The sequence below is a fragment of the Crocuta crocuta genome, unplaced genomic scaffold (assembly GCF_008692635.1).
Source record: "Crocuta crocuta isolate KB4526 unplaced genomic scaffold, BGI_CrCroc_1.0 scaffold383, whole genome shotgun sequence".
NCBI classification, from domain to species: domain Eukaryota; kingdom Metazoa; phylum Chordata; class Mammalia; order Carnivora; family Hyaenidae; genus Crocuta; species Crocuta crocuta.
Genome location: NW_027531897.1, coordinates 4,395,732 through 4,416,569, shown reverse-complemented (window position 1 = coordinate 4,416,569; position 20,838 = coordinate 4,395,732). Strand labels below are relative to the sequence as shown.

Below are 20,838 nucleotides of genomic sequence, written 5' to 3'. Positions count from 1 at the left end.
AGACAGAGGGGAGTCAGCAAGCCTACAGTCTTACTGCATGAGAACAAGAAACGGGGAAGGGATAGGGAAGAAGGCTCTGCCAATGTGACTTGCTAAGAAATGGAGCCAGGATATGTGCTTAAGGGAGAGTATGTAAAGAATTTAAATGAGCAATGGAATGGATCCTGCAGTATAGGCCATTCCAAACTTCAGGGAAGGTTGTAGAAGTGACAGAGGGAAGTGTGGATCAAGGAACCAGCCCCCTTTCCCCAGGATCTATACAAATCTGTCTACCAAGATTGAAGATGCTAGATAACATATTCTTTATCCAAAAGCAATAGTATCTCTGGTGTGGCCTCAGGCTAGGAAAGTGGCCTGTCTAGAAAAATCTCACTAAGTCCCTTTATCCAAGAAATCAATAGTCCATGGAACCTTTGGAATAGTGACTCCCATTCTAGTCTGTTACACTCAAATATCTTTCTGCTTAGAGTTTCTTTCTGGTATGTTTCTTGTAATGTTTGATAAAAGTTGATGTTTGGATAACTTCTGGTTAGCTAATTTCTTCTCCCTCTACGTGAGTGTTACTGCTCAGCCATTCCCCTCTTCTTCACTATTTCTTTTCCATCACAGAAAAGGAAGGAATTGTAACTGAAACAAGTTTGGCTCTATAGCAGAGTCTCTGATCAATTTGTTTTTGCTGTTGTAGAGATTAGATATTGAAGCCAGATTGTTTCACAGTTACATGTACTTTTAATTGTTTATTTCTAGTTACCATGTGGCTACCACCAGAAATTCAGCAAGTACTGTGTACCATGTTTAGTTTTGCTATTGTATTGAGCAGTCATGAGCTTACTTGTAGGAGAAAAAGGGCACACAAAGTTACTGCAGGAGCAAAGAGTATGGTTTCTTCATGGGAAAAATAAGGCTCAAATCATTTTAAAGCTCCTATAGGGAGCTTGGATTTAGTACTGAAGATTGTCTTTTTCTCCCAATTAAGTAACTTCTAAGTATCCTTTGTCCTTAACATAACCTTCTGTGGATCTTCATGCTTTTTCCATGTTCCATGCTTCTGAATTTTTGCTGTCTCATACATCTCTTTGGTACAATCTCCTTGGAAATCATTTATAATGTACAAGATCATGCTACTGCCAAAAAGAAGAAGGAGAAGGAGGAGGGGTTCGAGGTGGTGGAGGAGGAGGAGGAGGAGGAGAATAAGAAGAAAAACAGTAATAAAATGATTTTCTTCTTTCACAGCCAACAAAATTAAAGTCAATTACAGTAATGTGAGGTAAAAATCCAGATTTAATAAAGGCATTGAGTTGTACCACATAGCTTGTGGTTTGAAGGATTGTTTATTTCAAGAAGATGACAGATGGGAATAATTTTAGTCATTTTGTAGTTTCGTATTCTAACACTTCTAAGTTGTAGATTGGACCATTGCTTGACAAAGTGTAATTTCTTTGTTTATAGTGCAAAATAGTTGCTCTCTCTTCTTCACACTTAGTTAGCTAGGAAATCTTTTCCCATAACTATGTCCCTATATCGCATTGACCATCAGTGCCTGTTTCCTGTCACCCGATGAAATGAGTTTGTAGGTCTCATTCACTCTGTTGGCAGAAAGTGGGTCCAGGTTTCTAAGGAAATTGATTGATCTTACTGTTTTGACCATGGCTCTCCTCTCTCTCACTTTCTCTCCCCATTCAATCAGTTTGGGTGACATTGCTATTGAAAGGAGCAGAGACAATAGAACATTCCCGCACAGCTCCCCTTTGCATGTGAACTTGCCCTTTCCCTCTGTGTTTTTGTCTCACCTTGCACTGTCAGTGGCCCCCTCTGACTCTGCTCCACCTCTTGGCCACAGCTATTGGCAATTTGTCCCCAAGTCCTCTGAGGGTATAATGTAATCACAAAGGGAAAGGAGAGAGAAGTGTTGAAAGTTGGAAAAAATCTTAATTCAAAATCTAGTGGGAGCTGAGAGCTCAAGATGTTATTATGAGAAGTTAATGAACTGCCTGCCACCCAGCAAAATACAGGATGAACTCAAGACAAAGAATAGAATATGAGCAGTAAAGACGCCAATGTATTCAAGCCTCTTCTTAAGAAATGTAAAGGATATGACCCACACTAATAAAAGAAACAAGCAGCATAAAAACAGAAATAGAATATAGCCACAAGTAAGGACTTTATTTCCCAATGTAATGAGGCAATTGATACTAAAATAGAACAGCAGGTTAGAAGAAATGAAGCAGGATAAATCTTAAAATAGACTATGATTCAAAATATGAGCAGAAACATGCATTCATTCTTTGAACAAATATTTATTGAGCATCTATCATTTCTAAGGAGATGATAGCATCTAGAACAGGTGCTAGAGGACTTCAGGGATCAAGGCTGAAGAGATAGCTGTTATTGTCAAGTATATACTCTGGTGCAGAAAAATAGGAAAGAAAAGAAGAGAGGAGAGGAGAGGAGAGGAGAGGAGAAGAAAGAAGAGAGAAAATGTTCTAAAATTCCAAATACTAATAAGTGCAATGTCAGTAATTAAAATAGAATGAATGATATAATAGAAAGTAACTGGGTGGCTACCCTAGAAGGGATGGTCAAAGCTTTATGAAGAGATAGCATTTAATCTAAGATTTGAATGACAAGAAGGAACCAACCTCATAAACATAGGTGGCTGATGAAAAGAATCCAAGACTAGAACAAACTTGTACTGTTTGCAGAATATAATTATAACCACCTTCTGGAATCTATTACTAGGATTATCTAGTACCATCTATTACTCTCTCTCTCCCTGACTTCATATGCCAAACATTGAGAAGGGCAACATATTCATCACCTTTTGTCAAAGTAGAGTCAGTTGAGCACTAGGATGATAGCACTAACAGAGCTTCCACTCACTGTGTCCTTTCTACTGGCAACTGCTTTATACATACTACCTGGCTCTTTCCTCACTGCTGTTTCCTCCATTTTACAGATGAGAACCCGAAGCTGAAAGTGATATCTTGCCCCAGGTCACACAGCACATTAATCCCATTGCAAAGTTTGGTTGTTCCACCACACCAGACCATTTCCCACTAAGCTACATTGGAGAAGGGCATGAGAACATATCCAATGGAGAAATAAAAAGCAATAGTATGATTGGTTGAATTTTATCTACAGATTTGACTTTTTAATGATTAGTGTACACATTTCGAAATCCCATGTTTAATGGCAAAAATCTATTATGTATTTAATTTCTAAAAAAAATAACACGAAGTTGGAGAGTGGGAGGGGTGAGAGAGAAAATCAACTCCACAGATGATTTAATAATTTGTAAAATATTTTACTTTGGGTATGAAAAACTGTGACAAAGAAATGATTATGTTTAGTAAAATTAAGTTAAATTAAAATTAAATTAAATGTAGCATTTGTGTGATCCAAAGGAAACATGATTCAGCCATGATACCCATATGGAAAATTGGAGTTAATTAATTATACAGTAAACACACCTTATATTGTTCTGCTCTACTTTAGGAGCCAGAAATAAAGCAGTAGAAACCTTGTAGGGACCTTCTGCAAATGCATCTCTTTGTCTGCTCGTCCCCTTTGCTGCTGGGGGGCCCTGTACCTCTGCTTCCTCACACAACCACACACAGTCACCAAGATGGCGGCCACTGTGGGGGCAGGGACGGGACTACAGTACCATAAGGAGCAAAAGGATGGCGGGAACGGAGGAGCGTTCTGTATCTCTCCCAAATTGGCATTATTTTCCAGTATATGGATAAGAATAGAGCTCTATTTGTTATCGTTTTTATTTTCCTCTATGTGTGTTATGGCTGTGTGGATGTCTTCTTACCACAGTGTAGAAAAGCCTCTGAAACTACTTTCAAATATAGGTAAACAACTAACTGCGTTAATATAACTTCTTTCTACTTATACTACATTCTTTTGAGAAACTCGAGAGTAAAGGCGGATTACTTCACAAGTAGCCTACATTTCCTCAGTTTTGTTTTTCTTCTTTCACAGTGAAGAGAGCAAAAGAGCCCCTACCAGTTATGGAAATGCTTGAGAGCGAGAACAGCTACCTAGATATGGTTCCATACATGCACCTCATGTAAACCATGTTTGCTCTGCTCCCAGTCAGGATGAAAACTTTTGTGAAAGCCTTGTCTGTGCAGAGCAGATAACGTGTGAGGAGTACCAGGAAGACGGGCAATTTGCCCTTATCATCAAGGAGATGAGAGTGCAGTGGTATAATATTAGCTCAGAGAAGATTGGTTTTGATTCCCGGGGAAATTACGCAAATGGATAAAATTGACATGGCTAGACACCAAGGGCCTCCAAAGAGACAGTGTCTATAGCAGTGGCTCCCAAAATCACTGGCAGGAAAGCAAGAAGAAATGGAAAGGAGAAAGGGAAAAGCAGTAGAAGAAAGCATGGACAGAGAAGAAAGAAGGTGGGAAAAATAAGAAGTCAGGAGAAGGAAACTCAAAGTAGAGTGTGATAAAGAAGCTCACACTGGAAAAAAGGACCCCAGGACCATCTGTCAGGACCCGGGATTTCTGAGGTGGAGAATACTCTCCGGAACTCTTGAGGCTGCCCCAGAATCAGATGTGTTTTTATTTCTCCTAAACAACTGACCATTTCTCACGAATATAAGAATAACCAACTTTCCAAACTGGTATGTGCTTCATGGGTGGTTTCCCTTAACTTTTCTTCAAACACGCCTCTTATATTATCCATAAACAAACTAAAAATACTGGAAATCCCAAGGGAGCTGAAGGCAAAAAGCTTTCCAAGGCCCTGAGGAAAGTGGCCAACTTTCTGATGTCCTAGTTCTTCACAGCGATGAAGCCGGCTTACTGTGATTTCAAGGTACTCTACAGACTCTCTCCCCTACCTCTATCCCCTCCCTGAGCAAATATTTGTTCACTGAGGCCTGAAATTGATTTTTCAGGGGACAGAGTTTTTCATTTCATAATCAGAAATGATTTTAAATGCATATTCACTCTCTTGGGTACAGTAAAACATTGACTTGAAGTTACCATTTGCAAGCTGGTTGGACTCCTTTCCTGCGAGCCGGGCACCTGAGAGCCCACCTGACGTTAGTGAACTGGTACTCCAGTCTAAGGACACCTGCTCAAAGCAGGGAAGCTAGGGAGAAAGAACTCAAGCTAGCCACTGTCCCAGTGTGGAGAGCAGTCCTCTGCTGACTCGTCAATGTGGCTCGTAAGAACATCTATGAACTGAACCTAATTTTTCCAGCTTTGTCTTTCGCTAATAACCCCTACCTCACCTACCGCCCATACCTTGCCCTGCCACTCTCCAGGCATCGTGAACTATCTGTAGGTACTTGAACTTGCACATTCTTTGCAGTTCCTCCTTCTGCTTGGAACTTATTACCCATCCTCCTCCATCCCGCAGCCATCCCTTTCATCTGGCCTACTTTCTGGGACTTCCTACAGGAAGCTTTTCCTGGGCCTCCAAGGTTGGGCTGATGCCCACTCAGTATGTCCCCAAGCATTTCCATGGCACAGATTTTAGCACCTTTTACACTGAGGAGTAGGGAGTTGCCTGGTTTCCGATCTGTTGTCCTCTCTAGACTTGATCACCTTGAGAGCATTCCCCACTGTATCCCCAGAATTTAGCATAGTGCCTAGAACAAAGTTTTCCAGTCATTACTAGTGAATGGATGAATGTCCTGCTTTCCTTTTGCATCTGTTGTCAAGAGAGAGGGAATATAATTGGTGGAAAAGCTTGTCCAGAGATGTTAGACTGAACTCATACATATATTTGCCTTTCTACGGAAATTCCACTGAAGTAACAGAAAAAGATAGAATGAGAAAAATAAAGAAATCCATATTTGTTCTTATATTTGTCAGGATAGAGTACTGCTGCATGAAACACCACCAAATCTTGATGGATTAGAACAGTTAGAAGTCAGTATCCATGACATACTCCATTGAGAGAGCTGGGGTGGGTGAGCAGTATTGCTCTTTCCATTCTCCACATCCATCCAATGGTCAGGAGGAGAAAAGAAAGCAAGGAGAGCCACATGGGAGGATTTTTAGCACCAACTTGAAAGAGGCATATACCACTCTTACTTAACAATCCATTGGCCGGCCATAGCTCTGCCACATGCCACCCCCACCCCCCAATTGTAAGCAGAAAAGAAAACAGAGGTTGGCAAACAAAGAACAGCCGTCTATGCCCCTGAAAAACAAGGAAGGATATCTTCAACAAACCAGAAATTTTGAAGAATTTCTCAAAGCTCCAAAGTTACTGGGATTGGATTGGTAGATATAAATGAACAGAGGAAACCAGAGCTGATAAGATGCCCAGAAAGAAACAAAAGAAATTCAAGCAGGAGAAAATTACTGCAAAAATAAAATCAATTCCAGAAATACTTTGAACTTGGAATCCACAAATGCAAATCACAGGGAGGATTTCTGGGACTATTGTCAGGGAAATGAATGTTTGAAATGGCATTCAGAAAAAGCGGGACTGCCCCACACTGAGCCATGAGACCAGGAGACCATCGCTGCGTGCCCCCGGAAGACATCTGGTGCGATTGTCAGGACTGGGCAGCAAAGCAGAGCAGAGTGTGAAATAACTCCGAGCCTCCATAAAGACAGCCGTAGAAGAAAAAGAAAGTGAACACATTACTCCAGGGTTTTTTCACAGGCTAACCTGCTCAGTATATCTCACAGGAAACTCGGAGTAGACCTGAGGCCCAAAAAACAGGCCAAGTGCCCAGGCAACTTATTACTAGAGATGAGAAGCACCCAGAAGGTACGCTTTAAACACTTACTTTGCAGCCACACAGCCTGTCCCTTCTCCAAAATAATAAGAAAGAGGACACTGTAATCAGAACATAGGCAGAGATCCTCAAAGATAAATGCGGATAGACATCCAGGAATGACAAATTAAAAAAAAAAATCCACTTGGCTAAGCCCCGCTTCTCTCTCTCCTTCTGTCTCTGTCTCTGTCTGTCTCTCTGCCCCTCCTGAGATTCTCTCTTCCTCCCTCTCTCTCTCCGCCCTAGCCCTAGCTCACTTGCTCCCTCCCTCTAATAAAAAAAAAATTCCAACACCCCAGAAAGGGGATGCCAATTGCAACAAACAAACAGCAAATACATGAAGAACAAATTGTAAAGTGGAAACAGACGAAGAATTTAAAATATATGTAGTTGATATTCTCAGAGACATTTGAGTATGTCATACCCTTTAAACAATAATGGTCTGTAACAAAAAAGAAGCAGTTAAATTTGTTGTAAATAAAAATGTTATCAACCAATAAAAACTAAATAGATGGGTCACTTAGTGTTGGGAGACAACCCTCCAGTTTATTGCATTTCTGTATATCTTGCCAAGTGAGGTGCTGATTGCCCTTTGTTTTATACTATCTTTTCAAGGGTATTTACTTAGCAGACACTTTGGAAAATAGAGATAGCATCACTCTCCAGAGCAGAGCATTCTGACTACTCGGTATAATGAAAATGTTTCCCTCTGGGGCAAAGGGCAGACAGGCTTATAAAAGTCAGGTTTCCTAAGCTCAGGGTTCCTCTTCTGTCACACAGCCCCTTGTTGGACAGGTAGTGATCTGACCCTTTTGGTGTCTCCGTGTGGGAATTAGGACTCAAGAAAACAACACACAAATGCTTATTAGTCTGGCCATTGCTATTCTGTGAGTAATAAACTGTTTTTGTCTCTGAGCCAGAAGTCTCAAGTCTTCTTCCAGTATCCAAGGAACTGTGGCAGGCTCACTGACGGGTAGAGTAAAACCTCAGGCCATTCCCAGTTCTTAACAATTATTATAAGAGTATGCTGAAATCCTAAAATACTGAACTATAAGATCAAGTCAAGGTATCCTCCCAGAATTCAGCCTCCAAAATAAATATAGAGTATGGAGGATAGTTAAGAAACATACAGGATGGATCCAGAGACTCCAATAATAGGAACTCTGAAAGAATGGAGAGAATAGAGAGAAGTAAATAATCAAGAAAAAGAGAAAAACTTTTTCTAAACCTAAAAAAAACACTTAAATTAAAAATGCCATAACATCTCAATGAATCACTCCATAGAGTACTTAGCAATTACTAAGGGAAGAGGGTACATCTATAATGGTAGATCCCTTTTTTCCATTGGAATGAATGCTTTGGACAGAAACCAAGCCACTAATAATACTTAACTAACAATAATGGGACAAACTGACTCATATGCTTTCTAATGCGCTGCACTGAGCAGGTCACAATACCACTTCTATAATATCCAGACCCAAAACTGTTTACTCTGAATCGACACATGCAGAAACAATAAGAAAATCCAAACGGAAAGACTTTCTGTAAAACTAGCCCGACCTTGTCATTCAAAAATGTTAATAACTTGGGGGCGCCTGGGTGGCTCAGTAGGTTGAGTGTCTGACTCTCGATTTCAGCTCAGATCATGAACTCCCAGTTCATGAATTCAAGCCCCACACTTGGCTCCATGCTAACAGCATGGAGTCTGACTGGGATTCTCTCTCTCTCCCTCTGTGCCCATCCCCTGCTTGTTCTTTCTCTCAAAATAAAAATAATAAAATAAAATAAAACATTTAAAAATGTTAATGACATGAAGGGCAAAAAAAAAAGGCAAGGGTGCAGTTTTAAAAGAAAAAGGACAACTAAATGCAGTGCACAATTCTTAAATGGAATCTTCAATTAAAATAAAAGCTAGAAGGGTAGCCTGAGTGGCTCAGTTGGTTAAGCATCCAACTTCGGCTCAGGTCATGATCTCACAGCTCATAGGTTCGAGCCCAGCATTGGGCTCTGTGCTGACAGCTCAGACAGAGCCTGGAGCCTCCTTCAGATTCTGTGTCTTCCTCCCTCTCTGACCCTCCCCTCTCACGCTCTGTGTGTGCATCTCTCTCTCTCTCATATATAAACATTTTTTTAAAACTTTAAAAAAAAGCTAAAAAAACATTACTGGAACAATTCAGGAAATGTGAATATAAACTATGTATTAAATAAAAGTATCAAATTGCATCGAATCATAGTTAATGCAAGTTAAATAATTTTTTGACACTATCATTGTTTTGAGGTTATGTGTGAAAAGATCCTGTTCTTTAAGAGATATAAGCTGAAGTAGTTAAAGTGTCATTAATGTCTGCAACTTACTCTTAAATGGGTCATAAAAAATTATATTTATATGTATGTGTGACTTTATACATAAAAATTATATATAATCAATACAGTCTATATATATGAAACCTCTATAAATGTGCATACACATAGAGAGATAGAGAGAGAGAGATAAAAGAAAATATAGCTCAATGTTAGCAGTTTGTGAAACTGCAGTATTTGGGTGTCCACTGTATTTTTTACAACTTTGTCATAGGTTTGCAAATTTTCAAAATAAAACAATGGGAGATAATAGACTGCAAATGCCAATCAAATGCCAAAAAAAGATTAACATTAAAAGAAGCTATCCCAGGGCGCCTGGGTGGCTCAGTCGGTTGTGCATCCTACTTCTGCTCAGGTCATGATCTCACAGTTCATGGGTTCGAGCCCCACGTCGGGTTCTGTGCTGACAGCGCAGAGCCTGGATCCTGCTCCAATTCTGTGTCTCTCTCTCTTTCTGCCCCTCCCCTGCTCATGATCTGCCTCTCTCTATCTCTCAAAAATAAATAAATGTTAAAAAATTTTTTTTAAAAGAAGCTATTGCATCACATATTTAGGAACCATTCCATAAATCAAAAAATGTAAAGATAACACTCTAACAAGTTTTCAGAAAGCCGTAAACAGGCTACAGACAAGTTACTCTGGATATGGATGGAGGAAAGGAAACAGTATCATCCAAATCTAAAAGAAACTTACTTTGAAGATAGATTTCTATATCTGGTCAATTAAAATTTAAGTGTGATCACAAAGAAAGAGAGAGAAGAAAATGTACTTTGCACAGATATTCTCTGCAATAATTAGTCAAGGATATGCTGCAACAAAATGAAAACTGAATCCAAGAAAGCTGAAGATGTGGAACCCAAGAAATGTGGTGTACAAAGAAAGCAGGAGCCATAAATACACCGTATTAGAGATATGACACAGTTACAAGAAAAACCGTATTCAAATTTGTATACTATTAAAAATGTATTTAGGTAACAAATGCATAAGGGGCACCTGGGCAGCTTAGTCAGTTAAGCGTCCAACTTCGGCTCAGGTCATGATCTCCCAGCTAGTGAGTTGGAGCCCTCTGTCAGGGTCTGTGCTGACAGCTTGGAGCCTGGAGCCTGCTTTGAATACTGTGTCTCCCTGTGTCTCTGCCCCTCCTCCGCTCGTACTCTGTCTTTCTCTCTCTCTCAAAATAAACATTCAAAAAATACATAAGCAAGATAATTTCTAAAAGAGGTAAGTACTATAAAGGCAATAAGCAAATACTGTACTGGGAAGGGATGCCCAACATAAAGTCAGTGCTATCAGTAAATGAAAGCAATTAATATCTACTTGCAGAGTAAACTTGACCCTGTAAATATTCTGCAATTGAAAACCCCTTAAATGCATACTGATCCCTTCTGTCTTTGAAGATGTTTCAGCCAGAGAAGATACAACATGATTGAAATTCTGCAGAGATTTTGTGAGCTGATAGAAAGCACTCAAGTGCAAGCCCAAAGTTCGAGGCTTTTATTTTTGTTCATCTGCATTAGCAGAGTCAGAACTAGTCACTGAAAATGAAGAAAAGGAAGAGATGACCTGGTGAGACGACAAGCTCACAGGTGTGTTTCAGGAATATATGAATAGTTATTCTACTTTGAAAAGGTCATAGAATGATATGTGTCTTACATAAGTGGTAGAATTGTTACAGGCAGTAAGTGGAAACAAGCTGATGGTAGATTGGATTCTATTTATGCTTTTGCCTGTAAAAAGTATATACATGAGGGAGGTAAAGAGAGGACTCCAGGGGCGCCTGGGTGGTTCAGTCAGTTAAGTCTCTGACTTCAGTTCAGGTCATGATCTCATGGTTTGTGAGTTGGACCCCCATGTCAGGCTCTGTACTGATAGCTCAGCCTGCTTCAGATTCTGTGTCTCCCTCTCTCTCTGTCCCTGCCCCACTCAATACTTGGTCTCTCTCTCTCTCTCTCAAAAATAAACATTAAAAAAAAAAAATTTAAAGAAAGAGGACTCCAAGAAAGAGTGGCTTTGTACCTCATGTCCTCTCCTGTTCCCATTTGAATGAGAGCTTTGAGCTGTATTGTCCTGACCACAGGACAGGTGCTACTGTGGCCCCAAGCCAAGCAAAACCCATAGGCAGAAAATTAAGTCTGTTTATGTATCTTCTTTCTCTACGGTTCGCTGCCCAAAGCATACTGCGTTCCCAAAGCATTTCAACTCCACAGGAATACCCCAGGACCCATGTGTGTTTTCAGATGGCCCAATCCTTCAGAGTTTTGAAAAGCAGAGGGCTGGGGTTTGGGAGCCATCCCCCTCCCCGCCCCCCGCCTTTTGCTTCTCACTCCGTTCTTAGCCACTCCGGCAGAACTGTACCCTTAGGCTGACCCTGCACAGCGGGAGGTGGGGGGCGGTAGCAGATGGGCATATTTGTTGCACTTTCCCAGGAAGTGCAATGCAAATGCTTTTAAGAGGTCAGTGCCCTCCAACTGTGAAACGGTAAGATGCTAAATTATGTGCTTAATTAAATTTCGTCCCCACAGCATACCATAAAATTGGAAAAGCAATTCCATCACGTAGGATCAATGTGCATAAAGTATACACAAAAGGATGAGAAGTTCTCANGGTCAGTGCCCTCCAACTGTGAAACGGTAAGATGCTAAATTATGTGCTTAATTAAATTTCGTCCCCACAGCATACCATAAAATTGGAAAAGCAATTCCATCACGTAGGATCAATGTGCATAACGTATACACAAAAGGATGAGAAGTTCTCATGAGCAAATGTGTGTGTGTGTGTGTGTGTGTGTGTGCGCGCACTTTGGCTGAATATTCAGAGGTCCATTTCTACTCTAGGTTGATAAATGGTGTACAGTTAATTATCACTTAATTGTTTGTTTCTGTTTCCTTGTGTTGCTGCCATATAGGTTAGAAATTACAAGGATGAGATTTTTGTTAGTCTCCTTCGGTCAGGAATCCAAGGGAAAATCTTCCCGTTAGATTTTACCATCCTATTCACAAGTGTGTTTACTTTAATTTTTTTGTTTATTTTTTTTAACCATGCAAAACACACATCAGTACTAGGAAAACTGAGCTAAGAGGTAATCTGGGGTGGCTGCTATCTCGTGAATATTCAACAATATGGGATATAATACATTCTTACCAACTACTCTAGAGCTGTATCTTCATAAGAGAAATAAAATGAGATAAAAGAATAAAAAACAATCTAGCATCAAGCCCAGTACCTGAGCCTTCGCTGACACTCAAGAAATATTTTTAAGTGAATAAATGAATGAGTGAGTGAGTGAACTGATAAAACTCACTTCTTGGGCTTCAAATGCCATTTCCATGACACCAGGATAACCCTTGCAGATGGCAAGGGCTCAGAGCAGAATAAAAGACATTGACAGAGGATATCTGGGCCATAGACTGTGACTTCGATTTCATTTCATATGAATTTATTGCTGAACCAATTTGGAGATTTGTTTCTAGAAAGTATTGATTTATTCACGTGAGATCAATCATGGTAAATACAAGTCTTAACAGAGTGGCAGTGCATGGCTGTGGATGGCTACCCAGTATGTACAGGGCACTTTATGTTCTCAGAAGCGGAAGGCTGGATCTTGAGGCTGAACTGTTTCCTCAGAGAAGGATAATGTGAAGGAGGTTGGAAAGCCAAGGAAATGAAAGGCAAGTCCACAATCTCTGCTATTTCCCACATACTAATATAACTACTTTCCACATACTGGGTCCCCAAATTCACATTTATTTAAGGGAGATGAATCCAAGAGAGTCAGTGTCAGAGTGTCAGAGTCAGAGACAAGGGTAGGAGCTCCCATTCTACCTGCGGCGTGTCACCTGATCTTGGCCCTCGTAGTTGCTCCTGAATCAAAGAACCAAAAACCAGCATGATTTCACAGGCCGAAACCCCCCCTCAAGCTGACCTGATCTGTCTCACTAAGAATGGATTATAGAGCACCAGTATTCCGTCAAAGATGGAGCCCTCACTTTTACCTTGACCTTCGGGTTTTCCCAGAATGTTGTGAAACATGCTATGCACACACACACACACACACACACACGTACATATATTTATATAGCTAGAAGCAGAGATAGGTATCTATATTCAGTATTACTCATAAATAACTGAATTAGTATTGTATTTAATATTCAGAAGTTTTTAGGGTTAATGGAGCCTATGACTCAAAGCGTAGACAATCTTTGCAATGATACTGTGGCTATAGAGCTTGCATTTCTGATTTCTTATCCTTCTCTTTACCAACCACCCCCCCTTTAGGAAAGGAGCCTGGTGGGGGAACCAAGAGTTTGGATTGCAAAATTGAGGAGGGTACCGAAACACCTGCTCTAGAGGACTCCTCGTCATCCCCTGTAGATATTCCGCAACATTCCTGGCAGGTTTCCACAGACATTGAGAACACTGAAAGGTAAGAGGGAAGTTACTACCAGTATTCCTCCAGCTAATACTCTTAGGCGCTATAAAAGTTGAGATTTTCTCATTCATATTCATATTTCAGAAATCTCAGAAAACTAAGACAGCAGAAGGGGAGGAGTCCAAACCCTGCAGTAGAACTGGTAGAATTTCCAGTAATCATAGGCTCCCAGGGGTCTTCCTACCCTGCTCCAACACATTGTGTCTCCATGGACATGAAAACATTGTGCTTCCTCGGGAAGGGAGAAAGTGGGATCCATATACCACCACAGTTTACCCACAGGGCTGGGTATGAAAATGTCCATTTGCTTAAAGGGAAAAGAATCCAAAATCAGGCAAATATGCCTCCTGTAGCTTCTGAGATTTCAAGTGTATGGAATGGCCTGCTTAGGTGCCAGTCCAGGGCTGCGCATTCTGTCCAGTTGACAGACAGCTTTTCATACCGCTCCCTTCTCTTGCTTTCCCAAAATGCAGCCGGCAGCCCCTTAGTGGTCAAAGCGAGTGAATGCATTTATCTTAACAAGCACCAGCTCACTGCTAGACAGGGAGTTTCCTTCTTGGGAAGAGATTCTACAGTGATTCGGTTTCACTTGGGGAAAGGAAGCAATAATAATATAATAGTAAGTGCCATGGCTCATCTAGATGCTAAAATGCCATTCTGTGAGGCAGGAGGACGAGGCCCTTATTTATTGGCCTTCACAGCACTAGCATGTCCTTTGTGACTAATGTCCCTAGAGCTGGCACAAAGCAGTTGAATGAATACTGGGCAGTTCCACTCTGTGCTTTGTGTAGAGTTGAATCATTGACAAGATAATGAACATTTTATTTTTTTATTTTTAGAAATGTAACACACAATGGCACTTATAGCCATTGTGGTTCTACTTTCATATTGTAATATAATTCTAAAGCTAATTACTGAATTTCTGTGTTTATAGAAAATTGAAGCGTGTGATAATTATGTGCTATTAATAAAACTTGGATTTTGTATAAGCTTGGAAATCTAACAATTCAAACAATAAAGCTGTTTGGCACGGTCTGATAGAGCTATAGACAAATGGTGAGGGAATGATTTATCTTAATTTATGAAATAGAAAATGCTTTGCTCTATTTCCAGGAAGAAATATCTGCCAGAGGGCCATGATCAGGGCATAATCCATCAGCAAAGACATTTTCCTTTTCAGAAACCTTGCACAGCAGCTATATCTAAGCCTTCTGAGCTTGTAAGAAAGCAAGCTATGGCTGGCAATAAATATAAGAGAGGCTGGAGTTGGGTTCAAGATGGCGGCATAAGAAGATGTGAACTCACTCCCTTTCATGGATCTGACAAATACACAATGATTTATGGAATAAATTCCACTGAAAAAGTACAGCAAATTGGACGAACAGAGCCTTTACAATAAAGGACGAAAAGGACAGCACTGAGATGAGTAGGAGAGGCAAAGACACTGCCTTGCCAAAAAGACTCCACCCTAAGTGCCATGATCCACAATCAGGAGGGATTTCAAAAGTAGGTAACTTTTCCCTAAGAAGTGAGGGGTTTGTGCTCCACACCAGGCATTCCAACCCTTAGATCCTACATGAGAGATATGAGCCCCCTAAATACCAGGCTTTGAAAATCAATGAGGATTACATCCAAGATAACCGTAAAACTGAAGGGAATGGAGAACCCACGCTTAAGGACTCATGCACAGATTCACTCGCTCTGGGACGTAGCATAAAAATGCCATTGAAAAGTGCCTGGGTTATATGTGAAGGAAACTCACTCAACTTATAGCACCTGCCAGAGAGGCAGGAAAATGATGGGACTTTATCCAGAGACAGAGATATTGGTGGTGACCATATATGTGACCTCTTCCTACCTTGATAAGTTCGGTATTGGGAGGCACCATTTTGGAACCATCCCTCTAACCTGTTAGACCTGGTAAGCATGCCCATAGTCAGAGCAAAACCACACGTCATAGCCAGGCCAAGTGCTAATCCCACCTACCCCAATCCCACATATACAACCTTGTTGCCACAGCACAGGGCTGTGTGCAGCCCCTAGAGAGGACAATACTTGAGCGCCTAGCTCTGGTCATCAGAGAAGATTGTAGATCTGGGCTCCACATGACAACTCCTGTCCAAGGACATTCTTCAAGACTGGAAGGCATAGTTGATTTGACTATTACATACAAACAAACACAGAGAGTAGGACAAAGTGTTTCAACAAAACATTATGTTTCAAACAAACAACAACAAAACAAATAAAATAAAACATCAGAAAAAATATATTAATGAAACAGAGGTAAACAACCTACCTGATAAGGAGTTTAAAGTAATGGTCATAAAGATGCCCACTGAACTCAGGAAAAGAATGGATGAACATGGAGATCCTCAACCAAGAGACAGAAAATATAAGAAAGTTTCATACAGTAGTTACAGAGCTGAAGAATACAATAACTGAGCTGAAAAGTATACGAGAGGAGTTCAACAGCAGACTGGATGAAGCCAAAAACCAGATCGACAAGCTAGAAGACAAAGAATAGAAGTCACCTGGGCAAAACAGCAAAAAGAAAAAAGAACTTTTAAAAAATGAAGATAACTTAAGGAACCTCTGAGGTATCAAGTGGAATAATGTCCATATTATAGAGGTTTAAGAAAGAAGAGAGAGAAAAAAAGCCAGAAAACTTATTTGAAAAAATAAGCCTTGAAAACTTTTAATCTGAGTGTAATCCAGGTGTAAGAAGCATAGAGTCCCAAATAAAATGAACCCAAAGAGGTCCACAACAAGACACATTATAATTAAAATTGTAAAAGTTAAGGATAAGGGAAAATGTTGAAAGCATCAAGAGCTTCCCATGAGTATGCCAGAAGATTTTTCAACAGAAACCTTGCTAGCCAGAAGAGTGGCATAACATATTCAAAGTGCTGAAAGGGAAAAAAAAAATCACCAAGAATTCTCAGCAAGTTATTCAAAATTGAAAGAGTGATTAAGAATTTTCCGCATTAGCAAAAACTATAAAGGAGCTTATCATCACTAACCTAGTATCACAATAAATGTTAAAGTGACTTCTCTAAACTGAAAAGAAATGATACTAATTAATAACAAGGGAATATATATGAAATTCTACTGGAAAAGTTAAATGTATAGTAAAAGTAGTGAATAAACCACTTACAAACCAACTATGAAGGTGAAAAGACAAAGATAGTACAGTTAACTAAAACTATAATAACTAAAGGATGCATAAAATTAAAAGATGTAAAAATGTGACATCAAAAATATAAAATGGAAGGGGAGAGAAAAAATTGTCAAGTTTTGTCATGTTGCTATTAACTCAAAACAGACCATTATACACATAGGAACTTGTATGTGAACTTACGGTAAGCCACAAAGCAAAAGCTAATTGTGAATACACAAAAGAAGATGAGAAAAGAATCTAAACAAAATACAAAAAGAATGATCAAACCACAAGAGAAGAGAGAAAGAAGAAAGGAAAAGAGAGGAACTATAAAAACAGGCAGAAAACAATTAACAAAATGGTAATAAGTACTTAATTAGTTACTTTAAATGTAAATGGACTAAACTCTCCAATCAAAAGACAGAGTGACTAAAGGGACAAATGAAGACCCATCTATATACTATCTACCAGAGACTCACTTCAGAAGTAAGGACACACACAGACTGAAAGTGAAGGGGTAGAGAAAGATATTTCAGGAAAATGGAAATGAAAATAAAGCTGGTGTAGGTATATTCATAGCAGACAAAGAAGACTTTATAACAAAGACTATGATAATAGGGGATGCCTGATGGGCTCAGTTGATAGAGCATGTGATTCTTGATTTTATGGTCATGAGTTCAAGCCCCACATTGACTTAAAACTTTACTTAAAACAAAGACTGTAATAATTGACAAAGAAGGGCATTACATAGTGTAAAGGGATCAAAACAACAAAAAGACATAACACTTTTAAATATATATGCATCCAACATAGGAGCATGAAGATATATAAAACCAACATTATCAGACCTAAAGGAAGAAATTGACAGCAATACACTAATAGTAGAGGACTTTTAACATCCTACTGACATCAATGTAGAGATCATATAAACCCAAAATTAATAAGGAAAACTGGCCTTAAATGACACATTAGACCAGATGCACTTAATAGATATATACAGACATTGCACACAAAAGCAAAAGAATACACATTCTTTTCAAGTGTACATGGAACATTCTCCAAGACAGATCGATTACATGTTAGGCCACAAACAAGTCTCAGTAAATTCAGAAAGCCTGAAATCATACCAAGTATCTTCTTTGACTACAATGGTATGAAACTAGAAATCAGTTACAAAAAGAAAACTGGAAAAAAACTATAAAAATGTAGAAATGAAACAACATGCTACTAAACAACCACTGGACCATAAAAGATGCCAATAAAGAAATTTTAAAAAAAAGATGGGGTGCCTGGGTGGCTCAGTCAGTTAAGTGTCCCACTTCAGCTCAGGTCATGATCTCACAGGTTGTGGGTTTTAGCCCCAAGTCGGGCTCTGTGCTGCCAGCCAGCTCAGAGCCTGGAGACTGTTTCTGATTCTCTGTCTCCCTCTCTCTCTGGCCCTCCCCTGCTCACACTGTCTCTCTCTCTCTCTTTCTCAAAAATAAATAAAACATTTAAAAAAATTTTTTAAGAAATTAAAAAAAGAGAGAGAACAATGAAAACAGAATTATGACATACCAAATCTGTAGGATGTAGCCAAAGTGGTCTAAGAGGGAAGATGATAGCAGATTTACCTCCATAAGCAAGAAAAATATCAAATAATCAACCTAACTTTACATCTACAAAGCTAGAAAAAAAGCAAAGCCCAGATTCAGTAGAAAGAAGGAAATAATAAATGCAGAGTTGAAAGAAATGAAATAGAGACCTAAGGGGACAAAAATACACAATAAGAGCAATGAAACTAAGAGTTGGTTCTTTGAAAAGATAAAACTGAAAAACCTTGAACTTGGCTAACCAAGAAAAACGAGAGAAGGCTTTAATAAATTAAAATCTGAAATCAAAAAGGAGAAGTTACAACTGACATCACAGAAATACAAAGGACCATAAAAACTACTCCAAACAAGTATACGCTAACAAACTGGACCATCTAGAAGAAAAGGATAAATTCCTAGAAACATACACTCTTCCAAGACTGGATCATGAGGAAGTAGAAAATCTAAACAGACCAATTACTACTAAGGTGATGAAATCAGTAATCAAAAATGTCCCAGAAAACAAAAGTCCAGGACCAAACAGCTTCAAAGTGAATGCTATGAAACATTAGAATATTTAATACCTATCATTCTTAAACTCTTCCAAAAAAAAATTGAAGAGGTGGAAACACTTCCAAAGTCATTTTATGAGGCTAGCATAACCTGATACCAAAACCAGACAAACACATCACAAAAGAAGAAAATTACAGGCCGATATCATTGATGAACATTGATGCAGAAATTCTCAACAAATTATTAGCAAACTGAAGACAATAATACATTATTGTATTCATACACCATGATCAATGGAGTTTATTCCAGGAACACAAGGATGGTTCAGCATCTGCAAATCAGTCAGTATGACACACCAGATCAACAAAATGAAGTATGAAAATTATATGATCATCTCAATAGCTACAGAGAAAGCATTTGATTCAATTCAATACCATTTTTTATGAATACTCAATAAAGTGAGCATAGAGGGAACATAAGGCAACATTTGTCACATATGACAAATCCATGGCTAACATCACAGCCAGTGGTGAATAGTTGAATGCTTTTCCTTTAAAATCAATAATAAGACAAGAATGGCCACTTGCTTTTATTCAACATAGTAATGAACATCCTTACAACAATAATTAGGCAAGAAAAAGAAATTAAAAAGTGTCCAAATCATAACGAAGAAGCAAAACTGTCACTATGTGCAGATGACATGATACTATATAGAAAAAGCCCAAAAAACTCCAATTAAGAAATGTTAGAATTAATAAATTAATTCAGCAAAGTAGCAGGATACAAAATCAACACACAGAAATCTGTGGCATTTGTATATACTAATCACAAATTATCAGAAAGAAAAATTTAAAAAATAATTCCTTTAGAATTGCATCAAAAACCTACGAATAAATTTAACCAAGGTGAATGACCTATACACTGAAAACTATAAGACACTAATAAAAGAAAATGAAGACACAAATAAATGGAAAAAATATCCCATGCTCATGGATTGGAAGAATTAATAGTGTTAAAATGTCCATACTATCCAAGACAATCTATAGATTCAGTACAATCCTCATCAAAATTTCAGTGAAATTTTTCACAGAACTAGAACAAATAATTCCAAAATTTGCATGGCACCACAAAAGATCTTGAATAGCCAAATATTGTTGATAAAGAAGAAGAAAGGTGAAGGTATTACACTCCCTGATTTCAAGCTATACTACAAAACTATAGTAATCAAAACCATGTTATTTTAGCATAAACACACATATACACACATCAGTAGAACAAAATGGAGAGCCCAGAATTGAACAAATATATGAACAATTAATTTATGACAAAGGAGCTGAGAAGATACAATGGCGAAAGAACATTCTCTTCAACAAATGGTGCTGGAAAAACTAGACAGCCACATGCAATAGAATGAAACTAGACTACTGCCTTACACGATGCACAAACATTAACTCAAAAATGGACTAAAAACCTGAATGTAAGATCTGAAACCATAAAAGTCCTGTAAGAAAACATAAGTGGTAAACTCCTGAGTCTTAGTGATATTTTTGTGTGTATCTGATTCCAAAGGCAAGGGAAACAAAAGCAAAATAAACAAATGGGATTATATCGAATTGAAAATATTTTGCATCATGAAAGAAACCATCATTAAAACAAAAAGGTGATCTACTGAATGGGAGAAAGATTTTGCAAGTCATATACCCAACAAAGGTTACAATCCAAAATATGTAAAGAACTTGTACAACAACAAAGAAACAATCCAATTAAAAATGGTCAGAAGATCTGAATAGACATTTTTTCAAAGAACACAGAGTTGGGCAACAGGCACATAGAAAGATGTTTGACATCACTAATCATCAGACAAATACAAATCAAAACTAAAATGAGATATTACCAGCCACCACTTAGAAGAGCTAATACCAAAAAGACAAGAAATACCAAGTGTTGGCAAGGATGTGGAAAAAAGGGATCTCTCACTGATGAGAATGTAAATTGGTGCCGCCACTATGGAAACAGTATGGAGGTTTCTCAAAAAAAAAAAAAAAAA

At 38.8% G+C, this 20,838-nt stretch overlaps 1 protein-coding gene across 3 annotated transcripts in view; it reads left to right on the top strand.

Annotated features, from left to right (window-relative positions):
* The window catches only part of RGS7BP (regulator of G protein signaling 7 binding protein), a 100,725-nt gene that overhangs the window by 63,279 nt on the left and 16,608 nt on the right, over nt 1-20,838 (top strand). For all 3 annotated transcript variants that reach the window (XM_077773580.1, XM_077773581.1, XM_077773582.1), the window contains one exon: nt 13,397-13,544. In XM_077773580.1, coding sequence (XP_077629706.1) covers nt 13,397-13,544 — 148 coding nt within the window. The remainder of the gene's footprint in view (nt 1-13,396; nt 13,545-20,838) is intronic.